Here is a 14,744-nt window from a genome sequence, read left to right on the forward strand (position 1 = left end):
TAATAACCTGACTTTTAATTATTCAATTGGTTTCAGAAATTGCTCATATGAAAGCTAAGACCCTCCAATATGATGTTGAATGTACAAAAATATATTTGTTTCACTGAAAAAAGATTTATCATTTAATGAAGACGCTATTTACTAAAAAATGACAGGAAACCATGAGTAGGACTTTTTTTAGGTACTAATTAGCAACGTATGTATATTATAAAGCAGAGTTCTTGTAGATCCACTTTAGTGGAACAAAATCCATTTTCTAAGCACTTTTTCCATGGTCCCAATACAGCCTAAACTGTTTTGCACAGGTATTTTTCATGCTATCTATTTGCAGACACTTTAATTGGTAGTTTGTATCGTGACAGTAATTTACAACGTAAATGTTATCACTGTCCCTGGTCTCTTTATTGCATTATCCATTTAGAGTATCGGTACCTGCAAACATGTTTAGAACCAGAAAACTTACACTGATTTTTTAAAGTCACACTTTTCGTTGCAGCAGTAACGTTCGTAAGCCCCACGCAATGTGCCGCCTGATGGCAACCGTGGTTCATGACGCGCTTCATGAGGCGCTTCATAAATCGTTTGTCTATCTAAAAAACAACAAAGAAAAAATATTTACAGATTATCATAGAACACCATAAGATGACAATGATATCAAAACACTGACAATTTAACTGAGAGGGTATAACAATTTAATGCTGTTGACTGTAATTTCACATTTTTGTCACTTAAGAGGAAGAACACATTGTAGAAGTGACCATGTGAAAGAAGGTTGTGCAAAGCATAAAGTATGCAAATTGTTAAGACTTCTGGTAAGAGACAAAATAATAAGTGAACAGGGGTGAAAGTGGGCCGGAACGGCCCGGAACGCCGATCCGCTATGACTTTCCGGCATACTGTGCTTTGATCCTGAAAATATGACTGCAACTGTCAAAACCCTACGTGTGATGGTTTGTTTAAAGCAGTTGTTTCTCAACCTTTTCTGAGTCATGGCACGAACGGCCCGGAATGCCAATCCGCCTTGACTTTCCAAGCCGGAACGCTGTCCCGGCATACTGTGCTTTGATCCTGACAATATGACTGAAACTGTCAAAACCCTATGTGTGATGGTTTGTTTAAAGCAGTGTTTCTCAACCTTTTCTGAGTCACGGCACGTTTTCACATTGGGAAAACTCTCGCGGCACACCACAATCCAACAATGTTTCAAAATTGTTTTCTGTAGATTATATTTAATGATTAAATAATTTCTCAGTATTTATCGGGACTTTAGCAATGTCTTTAACCGCATCAGGGCCGAGCATCTCGCTGACAATGGCTTTGCATGCACGTAGTATTAATTTCTCTGACAAAGTGGACTTTTTGGATTTAGCAACAAGTTCAGCAACAAGCTAACTGGCTTTGAGGGCTTTCTAATTTACCTTTGTATTGTATTTTTTCCTCAAAAAACTCGCCTGTTTCCCTGTGTTTTCACAAAGGCGAAACAAATAGTCCATCGACTTCTTTTGAAGTGACGGGTGTTTCGTTCGAAGATGACGTTTAAGCTTGCTTTGCACCATGACGCTGTTTGAGAGCTGCTTGCGTAGCGTTCAAGAACTGCTTGGATTTCTAGCCACCGGCCACCTTTCTGTCCTCGACAATGCGTTGGAATCAAACACGTGGAGGATTGACGTTCGTCACATATGGATAAAATGGAAAGGACACTTTTGTAAAATTGACACTTGACAAGTCTAATCCAATAATGAATGGTAGACGTGATGGGGTCCACACTGTCGCGGACATAAAGGTGGCTGATGACTAGAAATCCGAGCAGTTCTTGAACGCAACACGAGCAATACCTCGCTCATCTGCACACGACCGAGAACTCTACCTACTCCTTCCTTCTTACTGCAACTCCGCGTGACGATGTTTATGTCAGGGAAGTTTATTTTTGAACACTCCGACAAGTATCAATATATGAGAAAAGAATCAGACTCAGCCAAGGATTGCCTGCTTCGAAGACTTTATAAACAAGATATATATCAAGGGTACAAAATGATGTGATCCAGACAAGTGCTGTGACCACGCAGGAGTACAGTGAGACAACGTGAGACATGTTTCTATATACTATTGAAAGGGCGTTATCTAAGCACGCTTACCTTGAAACAGAAGTAAAACTGGGCTGTAATAAGTTTTACTCCTGGGCTGTACCACTAAAAAAATCCCGAGCTGGGACCTTGAGCGTTAGCCGTAGCTGGTACGAGAGGGAGTCATATCTTGATAAGGCAGTCAACAGGCACCCATTGTGGAAGTTCAAAGGAATATTTGGAGCAAACGACATTGTATCATGCTATAATGCAGTCTCGCAAGAAAGCATAACAAACGCATATAATTTCACAGCAGCTAATGATTGTTTTTATAAGAATAAAATAATAATGGTGATGAATAATGAATAAAATATTCTCTCCCAGTTTAAATAAAAATGCGATATTGGATAATTTCTCGCGGCACACCTGACGATCTCTTTCGGCACAGTAGTGTGCCTCGGCACACCGGTTGAAAAACACTGGTTTACAGTATTGTATTTTGTCAAATGATGCCCTCTGGTGGCGGCATTGGGTGTGGCTGGACTCTTACCTTTTATGGAGAGACAGCGAGAACCAAAAGTGGTATTTGCCATGAGGCAAAAATGTTTTGCCATGTGGCATTTTTTTTTGCCATGTGGCAAAATGGTTTTGCCATGTGGCAATTTTTTTTTGCCATGTGGTAAAAATGTTTTGCCATGTGGCATTTTTTTTTTGCCATGTGGCATTTTTTTTTGCCATGTGGCAATTTTTTTTTTGCCATGTGGCAAAATGTTTTTGCCATGTGGTATTTTTTTTTGCCATGTGGCAAAATGTTTTTGCCATGTGGAAATTTTTTTTGCCATGTGGCAAAATGTTTTTGTCATGTGGCAATTTTTTTTGCCATGTGGCATTTTTTTTTTGCCATGTGGCAAAATGGATTTTGCCATGTGGCATTTATTTGGGGTATGTGGCAAAATGCATTTCGGTTTGTGGGGGGGTATATGGTATTTTGGGGGGTATATGGCTGTTTTGCAAGCCATACAAGTCCATGCCATTGACGGCTATGCACATCCAAATTGTTTTTTCATTTTAAATGGCAGAAAAACATCTGTGGCTGTGTTTTTTGACCGTACACTCTAAATTAGAGCATATCGGCATTCAACTGGAACCCCAAGTAAGGCTCTGCCATTGACGGCTATGCACGTCCAAATTGTATTTTCATTTTAAATGGCAGAAAAACATCTGTGGCTGTGTTTTTTGACCGTACACTTTACATTAGAGCTTATCGGCATTCATCTGGAACCCCAAGTAAGGCTCTGCCATTGACGGCTATGCACGTCCAAATTGTTTTTTCATTTTAAATGGCAGAAAAACATCTGTGGCTGTGTTTTTTGACCGTACACTTTACATTAGAGCTTATCGGCATTCATCTGGAACCCCAAGTAAGGCTCTGCCATTGACGGCTATGCACGTCCAAATTGTTTTTTTCATTTTAAATGGCAGAAAAACATCTGTGGCTGTGTTTTTTGACCGTACACTTTACATTAGAGCATATCGGCATTCAACTGGAACCCCAAGTAAGGCTCTGCTATTGACGGCTATGCACGTCCAAATTGTATTTTCATTTTAAATGGCAGAAAAACATCTGTGGCTGTGTTTTTTGACCGTACACTTTACATTAGAGCATATCGGCATTCAACTGGAACCCCAAGTAAGGCTCTGCCATTGACGGCTATGCACGTCCAAATTGTTTTTTTCATTTTAAATGGCAGAAAAACATCTGTGGCTGTGTTTTTTGACCGTACACTTTACATTAGAGCATATCGGCATTCAACTGGAACCACAAGTAAGGCTCTGCCATTGACGGCTATGCACGTCCAAATTGTTTTTTCATTTTAAATGGCAGAAAAACATCTGTGGCTGTGTTTTTTGACCGTACACTTTACATTAGAGCTTATCAGCATTCATCTGGAACCCCAAGTAAGACTCTGCCATTGACGGCTATGCACGTCCAAATTGTATTTTCATTTTAAATGGCAGAAAAACATCTGTGGCTGTGTTTTTTTGACCGTACACTTTACATTAGAGCATATCGGCATTCAACTGGAACCCCAAGTAAGGCTCTGCCATTGACAGCTATGCACGTCCATGCCATGGATACCAGTGTTTTACCAGTGCAATTATTATAAAAAAAATTTCTGCCAGTCAAGTGATTTGGATATGGGACCTTGTTGGACAATCCCTTTGGGCTCCGTAATTATCAAAAGGTTAAGATGCTCTGGTCTAGTGCCCATGTTTATTTTATTAAGTTTTCATTTTTTAAACATGGAAAAACATACCTTCAAGGCCTGCACAATGCCATTTCATTTTTTTAAGTTGTTTCACTTTTTATTTATTTTAATTTTTATTTCCATTTTTTATTTATCTCAACATGTATTTATTTATTCCAATATATATTTCTTTATTAACATTTTTATTTATTTCATTATTTGTTGATTTATACATTTATTCATTTCACTTTTTATTTATTTCATTCTTGCACTCTTGTTTCCTGTGTGCAAAAAAAAAAAAGATGTTTCAATCATGTTTTGTTAGAGCTTGAATGTTTCTTGTTCTTACTGGTTAGCAACAGAAAAACAAAACTGAAAATGCTGCCAGATGAAGACTGACAGGCAAGTAAAAGCAGCACATACCACTAGAAGAAAACTGACAAGTTGGTAAAAACGGACTGTATGGCATTTGGTATCTTTGTGCACATGTGTGGATCCTCTAGACCAGAGCATCTTAACCTTTTGATAATTACGGAGCCCAAAGGGATTGTCCAACATGGTCCCATATCCAAATCACTTGACTGGCAGAAAAAAAATTATAATAATTGCACTGGTAAAACACTGGTATCCATGGCATGGACGTGCATAGCCGTCAATGGCAGAGCCTTACTTGGGGTTCCAGTTGAATGCCGATATGCTCTAATGTAAAGTGTACGGTCAAAAAAAAACAGCCACAGATGTTTTTCTGCCATTTAAAATGAAAAAACAATTTGGATGTGCATAGCTGTCAATGGCAGAGCCTTACTTGGGGTTCCAGTTGAATGCCGATATGCTCTAATGTAAAGTGTACGGTCAAAAAACACAGCCACAGATGCTTTTCTGCCATTTAAAATGAAAATACAATTTGGACGTGCATAGCCGTCAATGGCATGGACTTGTATGGCCTGCAAAACAGCCATATACCCCCCAAAATACCATATACCCCCCCACAAACCGAAATGTATTTTGCCACATACCCCAAATAAATGCCACATGGCAAAATCCATTTTGCCACATGGCAAAAAAAAAATGCCCCATGGCAAAAACATTTTGCCACATGGCAAAAACATTTTTCCACATGGCAAAAAAAATTGCCACATGGCAAAAACATTTTGCCACATGGCAAAAAAACTTGCCACATGGCAAAAAAAAAATGCCACATGGCAAAACATTTTTGCCACATGGCAAAAAAAAATGCCACATGGCAAAAACATTTTGCCACATGGCAAAAAAAATTGCCACATGGCAAAAACATTTTGCCACATGGCAAAAACCACTTTTGGTTTTCGGCCCTGCTGCTTTTATGACCGAGAACCAGACGTGTTTGACATCACTAATGGACAGTTACGCTCTGGTTTTATTTTGCAGATTGGGCTAATATGATTTACTAAATTTACATATTGATTGTACTGGAGGAACGTTTGACGTATATCTTACTTCAAGAAAGTATAAATTTACATTAGCTTCAATTTTAATGTACATTCAATGATCTTTAATAGTTAAAATTTGGTTTTTGCGTTTAGGAAATGTGGGGGGAATGTAGGAGATGGAGGTTGAGGTTACTGCTGTTTTTGTTAACTTTTATTTTGCAAATCATTGAATTTTTTTTTTTTTTTTAAAATGAAAATTCAAATTTTGTTTGTATTTGTTATTGGAATGCCAAAAGCAGTTTTATCAGCATGTAAGATGTTTTAGGAGGTTTGATGACCCGCGACCACCAACCCCCCAGGAGTTCCGGCAAGACATTCTAGCCACTTTCACCCCTGGAGTGAAGTCCTATTTTGGCATCAATTACACCCACACGCATACACACTGATAGACTTGTGTACAGACTGATGTGAAAATGGGTATGACTAACATCTTGAGAAAGGGCAGACGATCTGTCATACTGGGATTTCCTTGGCTAAAACAGTTAAACAGGATTGTTCAAATGTTGGCCCTAATGTCGAGCGGCTTTATAAGGCTAAATGCTAAGTCTCGCTACATTTCCGCCACTGACAAATGTAAGCAATATGATCTGATTGGCAGGTGTTGTTTAAGGCAGACAGTCCTCCATGCTTATGACCAATGCGTTTGAGACGAGGTGAATTCCATCGATCGAATTTGCTCACACAGTAAAGTCCCTAAAGCTGAATGTCATTAAAAATCTGTGGAATGATCTGAGCTGATCTGAGCTGTCCATGCTAAGCAACCATCAACATTAGCTAAATTCATCTTTTTTTTGCTCACACAGTAAAGTCCCTAAAGCTGAATGTCATTAAAAATCTGTGGAATGATCTGAGCTGATCTGAGCTGTCCATGCTAAGCAACCATCAACATTAGCTAAATTCATCTTTTTTTTTCAGGAGGAATAGTCCAAAATATCAACAGTCCAGAAAATCATTGGACAGGGGTTGGGAACCTACGTCTAATGAGCCTTTGGCTCTTTTGATCAGGTCAAGTTGGGGGCAAAATTACCGTACAACACTGGAAAAGAGCCGTATGTACTTCCTGCTTTTAAATTTTGCACCATAGGCTCCTGCTGCCCTATTGGTCAAAATCTTTCCCATCATGCTTTAGTAACTGCACTCCTACTGGCCTATCGTTGATTTTGTTTCAAATCGGGTGTCGCAGTACGATGACAGGCGCGACAGAGTTGTTGTTATAGCGCCGTGGTCTTCAATTAGCGGACCGCGGTCCACGACCTGACCACGGCACACCTCTCTGCGAGAAAATACGATCTATCGCTATGCGCTACTATTCTATCGCTAAATTCTGTTTGATTTTTAGTCAAATATCTTACATGTTTTCACTTCTGAAAACATGTAAGATATTTGACTAAACGATGCGCGGGTTGGCTGAGAGAGCCTGCGTGGATGCGCTGATTAGCTGAGAGAGCGTGCATGGATGCGCTGATTGGCTGAGAGAGCCTGCATGCTACTAGCTAGCGTGAACGGACCGCAGCAGCCAACTCAAACACGAGTCGCACCCGGCACTTTGCAATCTGTTTGTACATGCTGTCGTGTACTTTATTTTTCATTGAAGAACGTGAGTCATATACCCCTTTCCCACTGGCCAAAAAACCCGTGTCAACCCACTAACAATCAGCTTGTGGTGGCAGTGGGAAAGGTGCAGCGACCCGCCTCGACCCGTGTCAATCAACCCGCCAAGCAACCCACGTTAAAATCACCTCGGCTCTGATTGTCATGCAGTGTGAAAGCAAAACCCCGGGTCAACAGTCAACACCCTAATCTACGTGGTGACGTAGGCTCTTACGTTGTGCGTCATAACAACATGCCAGTCGCCTCTCATTTAACACGCCCCACAACCATAGTTACGTCGATGGTAACAACAAAGTTAGTAGAAGAAGAACAATTCACGTGGCCCACGTTGCCTCAGCACAAGCAGAGTGTTGATTCTTTGCCGCATTTCGACCATTTTGAGGGCAGTAAAAACCATGAAAACAGAGAACACAAACGGAAAGGAGGCTTCCATAATGCTCTGCATTGTTTACTTCCTTGAACCGAATGACTTCGGTCGCACTTGTCGACGTTGATCTTAGTGTGGTGACGTCACGTAACCTTACACACGGCTGAGGAGGGGTGGGGGGTTAGACGGGTGAAAAAAAAAAAAAGACACGGCTTTTTTTGTCAATGGGAAAGGTGCAAAGTGCCAATTGCTAGTGGGTTGCATCGGCTTGGAAAAAACGCGCGTTGACCCATTAGTTTCAGTGGGAAATGGGCAATACTGTGAGCAAACGTGATTTATTTATTTGTTTCCCCTTGTTACTCCGACACTCTCGCTGCATGCGGGCAACTTTCAAGATCACAACGTTAAGCAACGTTCACCTTCACCACACATGCCACCAATAGAAGATCACAACGTTAAGCAACGTTCACTAACACCACACGTGCCACCAGTAGAAGACCGAATCTAACAAAGTGGCATGCTCAAAGTTGACCAAGAGAAGAAAAGTGGACAACGAAAATTGCCGTTTCAATGAGGAATGCAATGACAAACATAAGAAGCCGTTCTCTGATGAAGAAATATAAAATAGTATGACTGAAGTGATGACAGCAATGTTCAAAGGGAAAGAAGGGGGGAATGACAACAAAAATCAAATCTCGCTCTCAGGTTTATCAACCACAAGACTCACTGAAGTACTCGCTGATGATGTGAGTAAACCCCAAATGCCATTTCTCTCATTGAGCAGTTTTACAGTTAAAGTTACTGTCAATAATTGTTATGTTGGCACCTTACTGACGGAGCTTGTCATTTATGTTCTGAACAAGTGAAAATGTATTGTACTGCTTGCATGTTTTCTTTTTTGTCCAGCAGTGTTTTAGTTACAAATTGTGCTATCAATAGTTAATGTTTGCACATTAATGACAGCTCTAGTCAATTATTTAGTGTACATATGTAAACATTGTACTTGCGTTTTTTTTAATTAATTAATTTTTTTGTATTTTTATTTTAAGTCAAAAAATGTTAATTATTTTTATTTAATCAGAATGTACATTGTATTTTTGTTTGGTCAAAAGAAAACTACCTTTAACACCTTCGACCCGCCTTGTACTTGACCGACATTAATAAATGGACCCATGCTTGTATGAAAAACATTGTGGACCTTCAAGATTTGTATTTGAGGACCCGTTATAGCGTGTCGACATCTTCGCCAAAAGTCACCAGTCTCCTTGCGTTTTTCTCTCATGAAAAGTTTTTTTAAGCCCACACACGGTTCACTACATTAGTAGCACGTTAGACCAAAGGTCTCCTCGTGTTTTTGTGTCACGAAGAGTGAACAACCTTCTTGATAGAGAAGGAAGCCGTCAAAGCATTAACAGCTTCGAAGAGCGTGATTATTCTTTCATGCAAGAGGAAACAGTTTCATGATGATGGAGAGGAGCTTCTTGTATGGATTAAGGAAAAGGAAATCCCTGGAGACACAACCACCGAGACGGTAGTCTGCCACAAAGCTAAAGCTATTTTCCATCTCGTGAAAGCAGGGGACTTCGCCTCAGTAAAAAGGGAAGATATATATTTTTTGTTTTTTCCTTTACATTATGTTCTATTATCGACTTCATTACAGGTATTAACAGTTAGGTCAGGTATATTGTGGCATCCCTGTGGCACAGAGCTTGCCACAGTGGTTCAGCACCACGGAGGGCGACACCACTGGGAGGTGACCACCCCACCTGCAGGCAATTGCCTCATTAGGTAAAACCGATTGTCATCAAGGCACTCGCCCCATTATATAAAAGGGGAGAGGAGCAGAGCGACTAAGGGCCCAAGTACACCGCATGCGTGATCGTTGCGTTTCCGGTCCGACTCCGGTAAAAAATAGCGCCGGAGCCAATCCGTTCCCATTATATCCTATTGTTCAACGTATACCGGCCGGGTCAGTGCTCCGGCTTGACTGCGAACCACCTCCGGCGTGCCGCATGCCCGCCGGATGGTATAGGCTATTTTCTATTTTTGCCGGACACACATCCGGCAAAATGGGCGGAGCTGGGCCTGACGTCAAAAGCCCAGGTGCCTAATCACGGTTTAAACACGAGCGAAAATGGATGATGAGCGCTTCATCATGGAGGTGGAAAGCCACAAAGTGATATACATGCAGCAGATATTACTATAAGGACACCATTAAAAGCGAAACTGCAAAGTGTCCTATTATGTGTGTTTTTCTGGCAATGATATCAAACACGACGTGCTAAGCAAAAAAAAAAAAAAAAAAAAAAAAAAAAAAAAAAAAAAAGACAGCGTATCTGGAAGTGGTTCCACTGCAGAAATTCTCGTGCCCCGCGTACAAACAATCTCGGTTTGTATACAGAGTCGAGGGGGGAAAGTACGAAAGAGAAAAAAGAGACACCCACAAGTTTCGACCTGGTGGTCTATTCAAGACGTTTCTCTTTCTTTCCTACATTTCACTTGACTCTTCATAGAAAAAACAACAGTTTGCGCTGGCCACATGAATCTGCAGTGTTGAGACACCAATTCCAAGTACGCTGTTTTTTTAGTTCATGTCGAATATAATTCGCTATCCATTTTATAAATATGACAGATTATTTATCAGTTGTTTATAACAGCTCTATGAGATGTTATGTGCCATAAATTTTAAATGTGCACAAAGATATAAACGCACCGACACAACCAAGGGCATAATAGCCCCCCTTCCCTCCACACACGGAGCCCTGATCTCAACATGATGCAGTCAATCTGGAATTAAGAGACAGACACAAATAAAATATTGTAGTGTCGCCGGGGCTGTCATCGGTGGGTTAATTTATGCACCAACGCGGGGCTGTCATTGGTGTGCTGGTGCACCAGCGCGACGCTCCGATTGGTGGACTAGATAGCGTCAGTGTAAATACAGTGGGGAGAACAAGTATTTGATACACTGACAATGGGAAAACCCATTGGCAGTGTATCAAATACTTGTTCTCCCCACTGTAGTTGTTGTTTTTGCATTGGTGAGGTGGCGGGAAGTTAATAAAGAAAAAGAGGAAAAAGGCGTTGAAGCTCGTGTGTTGTTTTCGCGGCCAAACTTCCGCTTAGCAAACGTTACATTATCAATATGCAAGAAAAAAAATGTGCTCTCTCTCTGCTTCTCTGATGAGTACATACTACAGACTCTGTGTGTTTGTCGTTGATTTAAATGGCACATGATCGCGCGCGATCACGCGAGAGCTCACGAGGGGACGGAGTTGGCGGACCGCAGCCGTGCAGCAGCCGGTATGATTTGCCTGTTTTTGACGGACTGCGTGGCACGCAGGCAACACTGAACCGGACCGGAACCGCAACGATCACGCATGCAGTGTACTTGGGCCTTAAGGCTACTAGGATGGATAATGGCCTTAAACGTGTAATTAGTTGGACTGTATGGCATGGCAGCTACACTAATGCCTATTATCCGGATTAGTTGTTAGACGGATAATGTAGGCGGGTAATGTTACTCGCCACCTACGCGCTGCCTAATATGGACTGCTGTCACCGTAAAACATTTGGATACTCGGGAAGGGACGTCATGCCGTCACTGTTTTTAGTGCGGCATGACAGCATCGTAAGCAATGGAGGACGACGATCAAGTAACTTTTTATCTAAAATACTCCGAAATCGTCAAAATCTTGACTTGAATCTATCTTTAAATGATGAAACAGTTTTAAAACCTTCACATGTCCAAAGTAGAGAGAAGAGAACTAATGCAATAATGGGAGCAATTTTAACAACTTTTAACGGTTGATTCAGGGTAAAGGGTAAATTAGGGTAAAGAATTGGGCTAGAGCCAATTGCCTCAAAAACCTTTTAAACTTCACATAGTGTGACCTATGTTTTTTGTTTTTGTTTTTTTTTTAAACAAAAAACATGAAAATTATCACAAGTTACTTTGCCAAGTAACTAATTACTCTTACATTCAGGTAACTGAGTTACTAACGCAATTACTTTTTGGGAGAAGTAATTTGTAACTGTAATTAATTACTTTTCTAAAGTAAGATTAACAACACTGGTGGCAGCTTTGTACTTTTTGTTGTTGTTTTTTTTTTTTACATAGCGTTTTGACAGTTGCCATCATATTTTCAGAATCAAAGCACCGTATGCCGGAACAGCGTTCCGGCCCTGAATCTTATACCGGAACTGCGTTCCTGACCGTTCCTGCCCACTTTCACCCCTGGCTGTCACCCCAGGAGGAAGCCTCTTCTGAAGTACACTACAAAGCCCGCAAACAGTTTGCTGAAGACATGTCAACAAAGCACATGGATTGCTGGAACCATGTCCTATGGTCTGATGAGACGAAGATTAATTAATTTGGTTCCAACGGTCTCAAGCATGTGTGGCGGCGACCAGGTGAGGAGTACAAAGATAAGTGTGTCATGCCTCCAGTCAAACATGGTGGTGGGGATGACCCCCCCCCCCCCCCCCCCCCTTTAATCTCTGCAGCAATGGTGACAGCACTCCTGTAACGAGTCACATGACATTTTGGAGGGAAAATGACAAGCAAGCAGTAATCAATTTGGACATTTAGGGATGTACGTAGTTCCCATGCGTTGTACTCACTTTGGTTGCCAAGGATTTAGATATTAATGGCTATATTTTGAGTTATTTTGAGGGGAAAATAAATTAACTCTATTATATAAGCTCAACACAGACTACTTTTCATTGTGTCAGCGTGTCATTTTGTCAGTGTAGTCCAGGGGTGGGCAAACTATTCCACAAAGGGCCGCAGTGGGTGCGGGTTTTTGTAGCAACCCATTAAGACGACACATTTTCACCAATCTGCTGTTTTAGAAGTGCAATCAGTTGATTGCAGTCAGGTGCTTCTCATTTCTGCTGAAAACTCATTGGTTATACTATCTGTGCTGGGTCAGTTGGAACAAAGACCAGGACCCACTGCAGCCCTCGAGGACCGGTTTGCCCACCCCTGGTGTAGTCCCATGAAAAGATATACTTAACTTTTGTGATACACAGTACGTCTACATTAGGACAGATAATTTTCTCCAGGGTATTTTGCAGACTATTCTTATACCTGTCCACACTTTGTTTAAGGTGCGCTTCTGCAAGGTACGCCTGTATTTGCGCAAACTACGCATGCGTAGAAAGGAGGAGCCTAATGTGTTACGTCATTGCCCGTGCGGTTTACCTCTGAACCGGAAACTCATTACTTGCCCGCAGCAAATATCGAAATTACTACACATTACTGTCATCATTTTGTGATCAGTTTTTTTCGTGATCGCAGATGAAAGCATCACGCAGGACCGAGAGTGAAGGGAGTGCATGCTCGACTTTTCGCACTAAAAACATCAACGGCATGACGTCCCTGAGTATTGGAATGTTGTATGGAGACAGCAGTCCATATTGGGCGGCGCGTAGGCGGTGAGTAACATTATCCGTCTACATTATCCGTCTCACAACTAATCTGGATAATAAGCATACTAGTGTAGCCGACATCCCGTATAGTCTAACTAATTACACGTTTAATGCCATTATAGACGAGCGATGCATTCCATGGCTTGGCTGTGATGTCCGATGACGGACGTTTTTGATTTGTTTTGCTATGGTGGATGTTTAATTTGTGCTTTTGTTTTAATAAATGTGGGCCACAACGGCCCAGCGTGGTCGCAACCTCTGCCTGTCCTCCTTCCGGACTGTATTTTACACTAGTGGAGAATGCAGGCACGCTAGTCTCCTGCTGCCCAAAGCCCCGAGCTTCGGGAGGACGTGCGACGGAGGCTAACTTCTGCTAGCCTGTTGCTAATCAGTATGTGTAGGATGACACATTTGTGCACGTGTGCACAGCTGGGGCAGAGGGCGGCTCCCAAGGATGCCGCCATAGAAGAGAGCGACCCAGAGATAACCGCCACTGAAGCAGAGAGCAGCTCCGAAAGGACGCCGCCGTGGAAGCAGAGAGCGACCTGGAGATAACCACCACCGAGGTAGAGGTCGGCTCCACAGGACACCGCCTTGGAAGCAGAGAGCGGCCTGTGCCTCAGTGGTCTCCACATTGGTTCAGCACCTCGGATCACGACACCACTGGAAGGCGACCACCCCACCTGCAGACAATTGGCTCATCACAAAACAACTGACGAGGCTACTGTCATCAAGGCGCTCTCCCCATTATATAAAAGAGAGGTGCATCGAGACTAGAGAAGAGAGACGAGCAAGGCATTGCATGGCATGGCCGTGATCCCCGATGACGCACATTTTTGGTTTGTTTTGCTTTGTTAGACATTTCATTTTTGCTTTGTTTAAATAATGTGGGCCACAATGGCCCAGAGTGGTCGCAACCTGCGCCTGCCTGTCCTCCTTCTGGACTGTATTTTATTGATTCAAATGTGTTTATGTTTTTATTCCGGTTTTACTATGATTATAAAATTTAATGTGGTGTTTCAGTAGTGTTTGGAATGGATTAGGCCAGGGGTCCTAAAATCCAAATCTTGAAGTTCCACAATTATTTTTTTCATACATGCATGGGTCCATTTATTAATGTCTGTCAAGTACAAGGCAAGTCGAAGGTGGTAAAGGTGGTTTTCTTTTGGCCAAACAAAAATACAATGCACATTATGATTAAATTTTTTTTAAAAATTGACAAAACATTATCTTGATCTAAAATAAAAATACAAAAAAAAAAAAAAAACGCAAGTACAATATTTACACATGTACACTAAATAATTGACAAGATCTGCCATTAAGGTGCAAACAATAACTGTTGACGGTACATTTTGAAACTGTAAAACACTGCTGGACAAAAAAGGAAAACGTGCAAGTAGTACAGTACATGTTCACATGTACAGAACATAAATGACAAGCTCTGTCATTAAGATGTCATTAATAATTGTTGACAGTAACTAACTGTAAAGCACTGCTCAATGAGAGAAATGGCATTTGGGGGTCACAAAGTCGTTCATCAGCCAGTACTTCA

General features: G+C 41.5%; 1 protein-coding gene across 10 annotated transcripts in view; it reads right to left on the reverse strand.

Annotated features, from left to right (window-relative positions):
• The window catches only part of LOC130917366 (phospholipid-transporting ATPase ABCA1-like), a 321,379-nt gene that overhangs the window by 243,278 nt on the left and 63,357 nt on the right, over positions 1-14,744 (reverse strand). For 8 of the 10 annotated variants that reach the window (XM_057838802.1, XM_057838715.1, XM_057838723.1 and 5 more), the window contains one exon: positions 464-590. The exons of 1 other annotated variant lie outside the window; for it this stretch is intronic. In XM_057838802.1, coding sequence (XP_057694785.1) covers positions 464-590 — 127 coding nt within the window. The remainder of the gene's footprint in view (positions 1-463; positions 591-14,744) is intronic. One more of the 10 variants, XM_057838748.1, reaches the window with a different exon arrangement.

Source organism: Corythoichthys intestinalis, chromosome 1 (assembly GCF_030265065.1).
Source record: "Corythoichthys intestinalis isolate RoL2023-P3 chromosome 1, ASM3026506v1, whole genome shotgun sequence".
NCBI lineage: Eukaryota > Metazoa > Chordata > Actinopteri > Syngnathiformes > Syngnathidae > Corythoichthys > Corythoichthys intestinalis.